The sequence below is a fragment of the Cataglyphis hispanica genome, chromosome 19 (assembly GCF_021464435.1).
Source record: "Cataglyphis hispanica isolate Lineage 1 chromosome 19, ULB_Chis1_1.0, whole genome shotgun sequence".
Classification (NCBI taxonomy): Eukaryota; Metazoa; Arthropoda; class Insecta; order Hymenoptera; family Formicidae; genus Cataglyphis; species Cataglyphis hispanica.
The window spans coordinates 5,038,281-5,051,168 of NC_065972.1; the positions used below are offsets into that span (position 1 = coordinate 5,038,281).

The 12,888-nt window shown below is 27.5% G+C and overlaps 2 protein-coding genes across 2 annotated transcripts; both read right to left on the minus strand.

Moving 5' to 3' along the window:
* Positions 1–21: 21 nt before the first annotated feature.
* On the minus strand, positions 22–6,318 carry LOC126856656 (molybdopterin synthase catalytic subunit). The gene is made up of 8 exons (XM_050605376.1): positions 6,171–6,318; positions 5,820–5,966; positions 4,304–4,607; positions 2,815–3,004; positions 2,318–2,400; positions 1,405–1,652; positions 1,135–1,188; positions 22–187 (listed from the first exon to the last, which is right to left on the minus strand). Exons 2-8 carry the CDS (start codon positions 5,958–5,960, stop codon positions 116–118), a joined length of 1,092 nt encoding a protein of 363 aa, XP_050461333.1. The 5' UTR covers positions 5,961–5,966; positions 6,171–6,318; the 3' UTR covers positions 22–115.
* LOC126856846 (molybdopterin synthase sulfur carrier subunit) lies at positions 6,148–6,450 on the minus strand. Its single transcript, XM_050605745.1, has one exon. It carries the CDS (start codon positions 6,448–6,450, stop codon positions 6,148–6,150), a length of 303 nt encoding a protein of 100 aa, XP_050461702.1.
* Between the last annotated feature and the right edge of the window lie 6,438 nt (positions 6,451–12,888).

A 12,888-nucleotide genomic window follows, 5' to 3' on the forward strand; every position in this document is an offset into this window, starting at 1 on the left:
TAGTTTCCTCTATATATATATATATATATATATATATATATATATATATATATAAACTATATACAATATTTTCTCGTATATAAAATTATGTGTATTTATACAACTATAATAATTTTTATTTTATCTTCTTAGCATATTTATCTTCCACTTCATATAATTTAAAATCAAGTTCTGCCATCGAATATGTCTGAAATATAATTTGTTAATGTTCATTATATATGAAATTAATATAATATATGCAGGATGTTTGATTTAATTTGTCCATGCCGATATCTCAGAAACTATCAAAGCTAGCAAAAAAATCAAAAAGCTTTTTCAATAGGATTACTTTGAGATGATTTCTAGTATGATTGAATCATACCTCTCCACATTGGGGTGCGGGAGGGGGGAGGGGGGAAGATAGTTGAATTTTTCAAATGAGAAACCCCTACAAGAATGACATCAATCGAGATCAATCGATCTCGAAAAGATGAATCGAATAATCTATGATAGAAAGGATCTATATTACGCCCGCAACGAATTTTTGAAAATTGTTTCTATTTACGCCGATATCTCGGAAACTATGAAAGCTAGACGAAAAATTCAAAAAGTCCCTTCAATGAGATTATTTTGATATGATTTCGAGTATGATTAAATCATACCTCTCCGCATTGGATTTCGAGAGGGGAGGGACCCTTCCGAGGAGATTTTTAAAAATTTGTTGCGGGAGTAATATTGAAGATAAACTCTTTATATCATAAGTCATTCAATTTGTCTTTTCGAGTCCTATCGATTGATGTTATTCTTGTAGAGGTTTCCCATTTAAAAAATTCGATACCCTTTTCCCTCCTGAAATCCAATGTGGTGAGGTAGAGTTCAATCATACTAGAAATCATCTCAAAATAATTTTATCGAAAATGTTTTTTAATTTTTTTGTCTAACTTTGATAATTTCCGAGATATCAGCATGGATAGAATAAATCGAATACGTTATGTACATAATTAAAGATTTCAAATAAAAATGATGAGAATAATTTGGTATGTACATATATTATAATATGTGTACAACATATTATATAATTTAAATATAATATAATTTAAATATAATATAATATACATATATACAAAATATATAACAACATATATACAAACTTACTCTTTTCTGGATACATGTTGAAATATTCTTTAAGTTAGTGATATTTTCTGTTACCTACAACAAATTAAAAATACTATTTTATAATTTATAATTAAAATTTTTGAAAACTGCAATTAAATAATTGTCCTTTGTGATATTTGATAAAGAAAGTATATATTCTTTCAATTGTCAATCTTTTCTTGTATATAGATAAAAAATATATGTATAAAAGATTGCCTTTTAGAGCATATGTAATTGTGAGTCAAAATAGACAAGATAAAATTGCTATACCCAAAATTTCTTGTATTCTGGTGATATGCTTTCTAAATATAATATTCTATCTTCAATATTTTTCAATCTTTCATAAATATTTTTAGGCACAGGTTTATTAATCCCTATTGTACATTCTGCTGCAGAAATTCTATCATCCAATACAGAAAAGCCATTAGTATTATTATAACTTGTATTATTCATAACTGCTTTGTGTAAAATTGATTGATCAATGGTTTGGGGTCCCCATGTGTTTAATACTCTGTGAACTGAGAAAATAATTACAAATATATTGTAGAATTATTCTTCAAGCATTCATGCATTGTGCATGTCTTTGTCTTTGACATGTAAAAAAAAGAGAGGAATGAAGCAGATGGTAGAAAGAGAGGAGAAAGAAAGAAAAGAGAGAGAGAGAGAATGAAAGAATGGGAAAGGGAGTGAGGGAAGGAATGAGAGGGAGAGGGAGGAAGAGGGAGAGAGAGAGAGAAGAAATGTATAAAAATATTTGTGCTTTTGAAGCATCAAAATTTATATCTGACAATTAAAGAATTATTGCATAATTAGAAAAAATTTCAATTATATACAAATTATATATAATTATATTATGTATTAATACATATTATGTATTAATTACCAACCATGTAGAATAATAATAAGTATTGAAATAATTTAATTGATATAATCTAAATTTATAAAGATTTAAAATTTAAATTATATTAGCATTAAATATAACAATATATCTATAGAAATTAATGAATTAGTATTAAACAAAACAGTATATTTGTAAAAACTAATAAAAAGTAACAGTAAAAATAGAAAAAAAATGAAAAAAAAATAAGGATAGATTATATAAAATATATATCGAATAAATGCAATATCAAAACCAAACAAGTAATTATAGATTAATTTTATATTACTTTGCATTTTATATTACCTCTCACATGACTTTTGGAATCTTTGCGTCGAATAAGAATGGCATCTACTCTTGCACAAGAATATTGATTATCAGTTCTTTCACTGTGAATATATTGTTTACCATTAAAAAAATTAAAATATAAAAATTATATTTAACTAGTTATAACAAAATTAACATAAATATATTTTAATCAATAGCACAAACATCACAATACAGCTAAATAATACAAAAATTGAGATAATTTTTAAAGATGGCCAAAAATAATGGCCTTAGTTTGATCTGTTTAAATATTAAAGTCATATCAAGATTATTCATAGTCTTTTATAGCTGACATCAAAATGTTTTCGAAATAATAGTTATGAATCTTTTTTTACATTATTTAGTTTAAAATATGCAGTTTAGAAATTGAAATACACTACCTTTATTCAACATACTATATACTATATAATTATGAAATAAATTATTTAATAATTATACATGCGATTGTCATATTTCAACAATAATAATGAATAAACCTGTGGCAACAAAACTCTTGCACATTTACAGCATTTACTTGCTGACGTTTTCGTTCAATGAATGATTTTATTCTACGATTTAATTCCTCTGAGTTTGCTCGAATTTGTATAAGATTTGGATCAATAACAATTTTATCTGATATTTCTTCATTTATATTTCCAGTCGTCTTAACATCTTCGCTCTTCAAAGCTATAAATCATATATGATATTTTCTATAATATACTATTGTTAATTAATACAAATAAAAATAAAAAATAAAAATATTGCATTTAATTTCACATGTAACATATTTCATCTAGTTACATATTATAAAGGTATCACTTTTAAGACTCCAGGCATTACTGCAGTAATATTGAATTTTGATTAAATAGTAAAATCATATGCATTTTCTGTAAAAATATTCTGCTACAAATTAAATTTTTTTATGCCACATACACACATTCTTCTTCTGTTTAATGATACAGATTGATAAAATAAAAAATTCCATAAAATCCCTTGTCATTTATATTAGTAAATATATATATATATATATATATATATATATATATATATATAATGTGTGTGTGTGTGTGTGTGTGTGTGTGTGTGCGTGCATGGCGCACACGTGCGCGTGTGTATATAACTTATTTGCGTCTTACATTTTCCGCAAAAATTAAACTTATTATAATTTATGATGATTAAGATTATAATTTATTAATCGATGTATTGAAAAGTCTTCAGTTTATTTTCTAAATTATATTATCAAATATAATAGTATACCAAAAAAAAAAATATTTTGATGTATTTTGCAAGAAAAAATTTTTATATGCTTTTTCATTTCTGACATTACATTTCAAATTAGTGAGCTATTATACTCATTGCCAGAGCCTCAAGAGCCTCAAGATCACATACCACAAAATAATAAGACTTGTTATATTTTTAATTAAAGTTTATATTCACTTAATAAAGACATCAAGATGCAAACAATTCTTAATGTAAATAAACTATTATAAACAAATTCATATATGTAATAGACATTTAAAAAATTTAGTAAGTTTCAAAAACTGGTATCTTTTTTTGAAAAAATGATTTGCTAAAATGCTAAAAATAGAAAATTCCTCTATGAAATCTCTGGAAAAAATAAAATTTAAAGGTTTTAAATAAAGAACATATTTAAAAAAAAAAAATTTTATAACAAAATATATTATATCTACACAAAAAAGATCGATAAATAAAATTAAAAATGGTTTGTTTTTAGAAAATAATGTAAATAAGAATAAACAAGAATTAAAGTTAGAGTTAAGAAGCAAAGATACCAATGCAATTATATAGTATTAAAATTATAAACATTATAAATAGTAAACCTCACTTGAGTTTTTTTCCATTATAAATAGTATAAATATTAACTCTCTGATTAAAAAAATATAGTTTTTTACATATATGTATTGCATGCATTTTGGAAGACATATATTTGGAAAAGTTCAATCCTAATAATAAAAAATTATTTACTATTTATCCATGTACACTCTTTGTTTTCTTTCCATTGTGTTTCTCCTATTTCATATACTTCTTTTTTCCAAATAGGCACCAATGTTTTTAATGTATTGATAGCATATTCTACTGCTTTCAATGATTCTTCTCTATGAGGAGAGGAAACTGCTATTACAACACTTGCTTTAGATATTGGTACTTCTCCAATACGATGATATATAGCAATGCCTTCTACATTCCATTGTGCACGAATTTTGGTACAAATATTGATCATCTCCTTTAAAGCCATTGATTCATAAGCTTCATATTCTAGCCTAACTACCTAAAAAATTATTTAATTGACTTAGAGTTCATAAATATTAATAAGAGAAGAGCATTATTCATTTGTTAAACATTAAACATTGATCTAATAAGATTATTATTAATCATGTTAATGAATCTCTAAGTTAAATGAGAATTTTAGGAGCCGATTATATATATCTTTCTTTAAAATAATATTCAATGCTATTATTCTGCTTTACATATACGTTATATTTAAACTTTAAAAGAAAATACCATAGTACATAATACATAGCTTCTACATATATTATTATCTTTTGACAATTTTATAAATGTATAAAGCACTATTAAAACATATAAACTCAATATTAAGAAAGATAAGAGAGTTTTATTAAATACATTACTTTTTCCAAAAAAATGTCTCAATATTTTTTGTTGCAATGTTCATCTAAATATTCCCCTTAACAAAAATCATAATTGTGCAAAGCAATTTAATACATATAATAACTTATTATTAAATAAAACTCAATCTAAATATTATAGTGCTTACAACAATAATAATTTATCATATTATTTGGCAAAACAAAAAACTTATATTATTTTTTTTTCTATCTGTATTTATATTATTCTTTAGGCAATTATTTATTTTAAATTCCTTTTTATATAATTATATATATTTTTGTCTAGATTCAATAGACTAATATAAAATAATAACAATGCAAATCAAAATAATTTCTTTTTAGATAGATGAAAAAGAGGAACAATTTCTAAGTTTAGTATTTCTTTATATTGCTTTTTTTCTAATAAGACAATATTAATCTGTTAAATTCTGTTAAATAATAGAAAAAAATTAGTATGAGTAAAATTTTCATCAGTTTAAAATAGAGAAAAAATTAATATTACTTTTATAATAGTAACTGACTTAGTTTATACTGATATATTTTAATACATACTAAATATTAGATCGACCAATCCATAACCATTCTATTCTTTAGAGAAATGGTTCAGACAATTGGTCAGTGTAATACTTAATATATATTAAAGTTTATTAGTATAAAGGCCATTAAGAGAAATAAGACACAAATTTTTATTTTAAGCAGATTAAGCATTTATATCATTTCTATATTATAAACATATTAAAATTTATGTATATATATATATATATATATATATATATATATATATATATAGTTTAATATAAACTATTAAAAATTTTAAATTAATTTCTATGCTTTTTCTGCTTCTAGTACCTTACCTTTTTATTTTCAAAATAGTCTCGAGTAATACCAATAAAATTAGATATTGCTCCACAGTTAGGAAATGTCACTAAATCTATGATTTCTGCAATATTTAATTCTTCCTGCTGTAATTTGACAAAATTTTTTGATGTTTCCATATTAGCCTAAAAAAGTACAATCTAGTATAAATTCTTTCATTTATTATCATGGTAAATATTTAGTTTAATCTACTCCATTTAAATTTTGATAAAAATACATTTAATCAATGTATTTCTTTTTACATAAAAACAAAAACAGCGATTAATATTTTTATCAAAATTTAAATGAAGTGAGTTAAACTTCACATTAATCGTATTCATTACACAAACCTCCACTAAGTGGTGGAATAACTGCAATTTCGTCTTTCTCTGATAATACAAGAATACTATTTGAAACGACAAATTCCTCGTTCACAGCTAACATTAACTGATTACGTATAGCTTCCAATTGAAAAGTACAGATAATTTTGTCAAGAAGATCAGCAGAAGATAATTTTCTTGGTATATAAATTTGACATTCCTTATTTCCAGTTAATTCACGTGCTTTTGCAAAAAATAACACTGTAATCCGTATTTTTGTGGTTATATCCGTATCATCACCCATGTCCATTCCAATCTATGGACCCGAGCATAGATTTGCATAAGTGCATAACTATAAGTATAAAGATCGTTCTACATTAAAGCGGGGAGCACACACTTTTGCATAAGCGCATAACTATAAGCATAAGGAAATTGATTGGTTCATTTCCTTATGCATATATTGGTGGACCAATCAATTTCTTTATGTTTATGATTATGCGCTTATGCAAAAGTGTGTGCTCCTCGCTTTAGTCGCAAGAAGCTAATCGCATGAACGAAAGCAACGCTATCTTCCAATCATATTGAAAGTAGTGTTGCTTGCGTTCATTGCGATTAGCTGCTTGCGACTAATGTAGAACGACCTTTAGGAAATTGATTTGTCAATTTCCTTATGCATATGCTTATGGATCAATCAATTTCCTTAAGCGGGGAGCACACACTTTTGCATAAGCGCATAATTATAAGCATAAGGAAATTGATTGGTTCATTTCCTTATGCATATATTTGTGGACCAATTAATTTCTTTATGTTTATGGTTATGCGCTTATGCAAAAGTGTGTGCTCCCCGCTTTATGCTTATGGTTATCCGCTTATGCAAAAGTCTGTGCTCGGACCCTGATTGGTTCATAAGCATATGCATAAAGCCACTCAGACACACTTTCCGTAACCATAATCGTAACTATAACGTAAGAATTTAACCAATCGCTTTGCTTAATTCGGATGTCCATAGCAACGCGATTGATCGAACCCTTACGTTATGGTTTGTTACGTCTCAGCGACGCCCCTTTTCTCTCTATACTTCAGTTACTGAGAAAAAGATTGCTCTCTTTTATAGGGCAACCTGCTTCCATCGGTTATATCCCAGGGACGTCGAGAGCTAGAACTAACTTTAGAGCCAATTTCTCTACCTTCGATTAAGTTAACCGATGGTTAAAATTAGCAGAGTGGCAATAGAAAATAGAGGTAAATGAAAACCAAGCATTCTTACCATTTAAGTTGCCACCCTGCCGTTGATTAATCTAACCGAAGATAGTGAAATTGGCCCTTAGCGGATCTAAAGGAATGACGTACGTGGAACTAGTTGGTTTCTAGGAAGTTTACTAGGTATTTTAGGGATATAGGCGCAACTATGTATATGTAATTCGAAGGTTAATGAGGTTTAAAGAATAGAATTTAGAGAATTAAGACTTGAAAAGAAATCTAAAAATTAAGAGTAAATAAATTTGTGGGGACTAAATAATAGAATGTTAGTTAGATTGAATTAATTTATTATGAGAATTGTTTAAGGAATAAAGTCTTTTATTTAATATCAATACTTGATTATATTATGACTCTAAATTTCTGATAGAAAGAGAAGGTTTAGAAAAGAGGTCGAATGTCGCCAGGGGCACCGTAATAAGCGCTCGGCAACGATGGAATTTTAAGGAGAACGAGTAATGCCGCCAGGGCACCGTGATCAACGCTCGGCAACTAGTTTTAAGGGTTATATCAAGAATTTAGAAGGAATGGAGGGGCTCGCCCACATGGAACTACAAATTCTAATAGATGTTCAGTAGACATCCATCATAGAGATTCAAAACCTCTATTAGACGTCTATGTAATCTCTTATAGACATCCACAGTTCCGCATTTCTTCCTTCCATTCGATATCTATTAGACGTATTTATAGATGTCACATGAACGTCACATGGTACAATCATACATATTTCATGAAACTTTACTAAATAAATCCCTCACAACAAATCAACATTTTCAATAAGAAGTTAGAGTCACTTTAAATTGTAAGATGGTAACATTCCACGGAGAAACCTCTGCCATTAACCTCCCAGCAATATGAAAATGTTCATCATCCAAACTTATTCCATTATCATCCAAGAGATCTAGCGCGTAACATTGTATTAATATTCATATAATATGTCACAAATCTCCTAATATTATTTTTATTAAAAAACCCTTACAAAAAAATATTGACAAAAATCGATTAAACACTATTGATTTTCATGAATTAATGAATTAAGTTTTTTCACTAATAATTGAATAGTTCGAGTTTTCTTTTCTTCAGTATATGGCATTTCACACAAAAATACATAAAACTAAATAAAACTCTCTAAATCTCTTTAATAATGTATTTTTGGAAAATATATATATATATATATATATATATATATATATATATATAATTGTACATCTTAAATAGAGAATAAAGAATAATTTTAATTTTATCTGACGTTTATCTACCCAATTTTTAAGAAACGATCAGTCCAATATCTGAATTTCTTATGGTAGGAATGTATCAGAAATTAGACCGATAGAAATAGTTACATTTTTAATCTTCTGTCAATTGCTCTTTGCAAGCTTTATATAATTCTCATGACTGAATCTCAAATGCGAGATAGATGCATCGCGCGTCACATAGCGGTATACAAATAAACTAGTGATTGAATACTACATATTTTTTTGTAAAGTTTTGTAAAGTTTTTGAAATGTTACGCGCAGTAACATTTCTCATGAAATATTAAATAAATGATATTTTTAAATCTATAAAAACATGCACATCAATTATTAATATTAAATGATTTTTCATAGTTATGTAATATTTTCAGCATACGCAAAAAGTGAAATGATTGCGCATAAGTTCGCTGAAATATTAAAATAAGCTTCCATTAATTTTCCAACAATATTGTAAAGATTTTATTATAAAGTATGTGGTAAATATCAGTAATGTGATCATTAAAATGTGTAAGTTTGTAATCTCCCTATAATTTTATTGTAATGTTCAATGTTGTGAGGGACACATTCCTCAGATATAAATGTTCAAAAAAGTTAAAATCATTCGTAAAATCATCTATTAAAAAAAAATATACAATATATACAAAATAGATCTTATCAAAAAGATTTTTTCAAAAATACGATAATAAAGAACTCGTTTTATTTGATTTTATGGATTTTTTGTCAGATTCCATATACATTAAAAAAAAAGTTTGAACTATTCAATTATTGGTGAAAGAACAATTGAAAATGATGATTAATCGATTTTTGTCAATGTAATATTATTTTGTAAGAGTTTCTTAATAAAAATAATATTAGGAGGTTTGTAGCATGTTATATGAATATTAATATAACATTACCTGCAAGATTTCTATTAAGAATATATTAATGAAATGAGTTTACACGAATATTTTCATGTCGTTGGGAGATTAATGATAGGTTTGTTAATCTCCGTAGAATGTTATCATTTTATGTACAATTTAAAGTGACTGCATCAATCTTATAACTAATTACATAGATTTATTATAGATGTTTTTTCTACAAAAATTAAAAACTAAACTATCATTTATAAATTCGTTAAATTAATACTATTTTCTTTTTTTTGTGTGCGTACCAATTGTATCAAGAAATCTATTTCATAACATCAAAAATATATTAGTTGTTTTAATATAATTATTAGCCAATTGGATATATTTTATTTATCTATTTGTCTATTTTTGTGCGTAAAATAACAACTAAAAAATATATTTTTGATTTTATAAAATATAAACCAATTATATAATTCAGAAATCTGTAATTTTAATTTATAAATTAAGAATTTTCGTTGTTTAATTTTTTTTTGTTAAATTGATGATATTTATTATATGGATTTTGTAAAATATTTCGATATCAAAAACATCTTTTATCTTAGTATAAAAATTTTGCTGATTATTAAAGTTTAGTAAAATTTTTTAATAAGTTTTAATTGTCTATAAATTAATATATATATATATATATATATATATATATATATATATATAATAATTAAATTTTAAATATTTTCTCAAAACATTAGCTGAAAATTTTAAATAACGCTTAAATAAAAATTAAATTTTATTTTGTTAGAAATATATATGTATAAATCTATCATACATCCATAACAAATGGACATCTATAATGGATTTATAGACGACATCTACCGTGGAGATAATATGAATTTCTATTAGAAATCTATACAATATCCACTGTGGAAATAGATGTCGCATAGAGCTATGGAGGCTATATGGACGTCCAATGGATGCCATGTTCCGTGTGGGAAGTCTAACATCGAAATGTCTATTATATTAAATAAAATCCAGAAGATTTTTTCTCGAACACTGTTACCATTCCTCAAAAGGAAGATTATAGCAGAACAGGTAGAACGCTGAATTGAAGAAAGTATCATCAAACCGTGCTCATCAGAATGCGCCAGTCCAATAGTAGTTACAAGAAAGAAAGATGGAACATTACGAATCTGTGTTGATTATTGAGCAATTAATAGAATAGTGGTAAAGGATCGTTACCCTTTATCTCTTATAGAAGATATGTTGGACAGACTGCAAGACTCAAATTTTTAATACGCTCGATCTCAAGAATGGATTTTTCCATGTTCCTGTTAGTGAAGATAGCAGACAATACATGTCATTTTTGACACATGGCGGACAGTATCAATTTCGGAAAGTACCCTTTGGTTTATGTAATTCGCCAGCTATTTTTCAGCGCTTTATTAACAAAATATATCAGGATATGACAGCACAAGGAATCGAATTACCGTATATCGATGATTTGATAATTACAGCTAGGAACGTTAAGGATGCTGTTCAAAAACTGAAAAATGTATTAAAGCGAACAGAAGAGTACGGATTAGAAATTAATAAGAAAAAATGTCAACTGTTGAAACGACGCATAGAACTTTTAGGCATGTTATTAAAGATGGCAAATTGTATCCTTCTTCAGAGAAAACCAAAGCAGTTTTGAAGTTTCCTGAGTCTAAGACGACCAAACAAATACAAAGTTTTCTTGGACTAACCGGATATTTTCGGAAATTTATTCAAAATATTCCAGAATTTCTAAGCCGTTGAGTGATCTGCTGAAGAAAAATCAAACCTTTCGCTTTAAAGAGGAAGAAGTCAATGTATTCAGAAGACTGAACCAATGTCTAATAGAAGAACCAGTTCTGAGCATCTATCATCAGAAATATGGAATTTAGATTTACACGGATGCCAGTCAAGATGGATATGGAGTAGTATTACTACCTGAAGAAGGTAATTATATCCAGTATATTTCATGAGTAAGAAAACGACGGATGCAGAACGAAAATACGCCAGTTATGAACTTGAAATACTAGCTGTGATAGAAGCCCTGAAAAAATTTCGAGTATATTTGTTAGAAAGAGCCTTTAAGATTATCATGGATTGCGACGCATTCCAGCAAACCATGCGGAAAAAAGATCTTACACATTAAATAGCAAGATGGGCTTTGTTCTTAGAAAAATACGACTACACTATAGAACATCGATCTGGATCACATTTAAAGCATGTTGACGCACTCAGTCGCTATCCTATGATGACTGTGCGAGCAGTTTACGACATCGTTCCAAGAATGAAAACAGCACAGGATAATGACAAGATTATCAAAGATCTCAAAAAACGATTGGAATTAGGAACATATCAAGACTACTTACTGCGTAATGGCCTAGTTTATAAACATTCTAATGGCAATGTACTGATTGTGGCTCACGGAGTTATGCAGAATGAAATTATAAGGAATGCACATGAAAGAGATCATTTTACCGCTAAAAGGACCGAAGAAGAAGTAAAACGTGGATTTTTTATCCCTAATCTTCACACTAAGGTTGAGAAGTGTACCGCAAACTGCGTGAAATGTATTTTAATAAATAAGAAGTCCAGAAAACAACAAGGATATCTACAGTCACTCGACAAAGGAGACGTCCCACTCCACACCTACCATTTGGATCATTTGGGACCACTCGAGACAACATACAAGAGCTATCTCTATATTTTGACTGTTATCGACGCCTATACTAAGTTTATTCAGTTATATCCCACTAAGACAGTAGCCACCAAAGAAGTCATTGAGAAATTAGAAGTTCAGAAGAACCTTTTCGGTAATCCAAGTAAAATTATCTCCGATCGAGGCATTGTCTTTACATCAACTGATTTTGAAAATTACTGCCGTGAAAAAGGCATTAAGCATATTAAAGTTAGAGTAGGTTTATCTAGAGCCAAATTGATAAATTAAAAGAATCAATAGGACAATCATACCTGTACTTGCTAAAATGTCGTTAGATGAACCTAAAATGGTACAAACATGTTGGTCGACTGCAACAGATCTTGAATTCGACTTATCAACGTAGTATTAACACCACTCCTTTTGAGTTGTTAACAGGTACTAAAATGAAAACCATAAGAAAACCTTAACCTAAAAAATCCATTACTTTGATGATTCATGAAGAAAATTAAGAGAAGTTGCTAGAAAACAAATCGAGAAATTTCAGCGAGAAAATAAGAAACGGTACAATTTAAGACGTAAAGCTCCGAGCAAGTATTACCTCGATGAGCTGGTAGCCATAAGCGCACACAATTGGGGCCTGGATTGAAATTAAGATCTAAATATCTGGGGCCTTATCGCATTATTAAAGTAAAATCCCATAATATCTATGA

Coding starts and splice junctions, on each gene's coding strand:
- LOC126856846 (XM_050605745.1), bottom strand. CDS start 6,450: ATGGACATGGGTGATGATACGGATATAACCACAAAAATACGGATTACA.
- LOC126856656 (XM_050605376.1), bottom strand. CDS start 5,960: ATGGAAACATCAAAAAATTTTGTCAAATTACAGCAGGAAGAATTAAAT. Junction 1,653..2,317: donor TTCCAAAAGTCATGTGAGAG/GTAATATAAAAT, acceptor TTATTTTCTCAG/TTCACAGAGTATTAAACACA. Junction 1,189..1,404: donor CAGAATACAAGAAATTTTGG/GTATAGCAATTT, acceptor AATTTGTTGTAG/GTAACAGAAAATATCACTAA.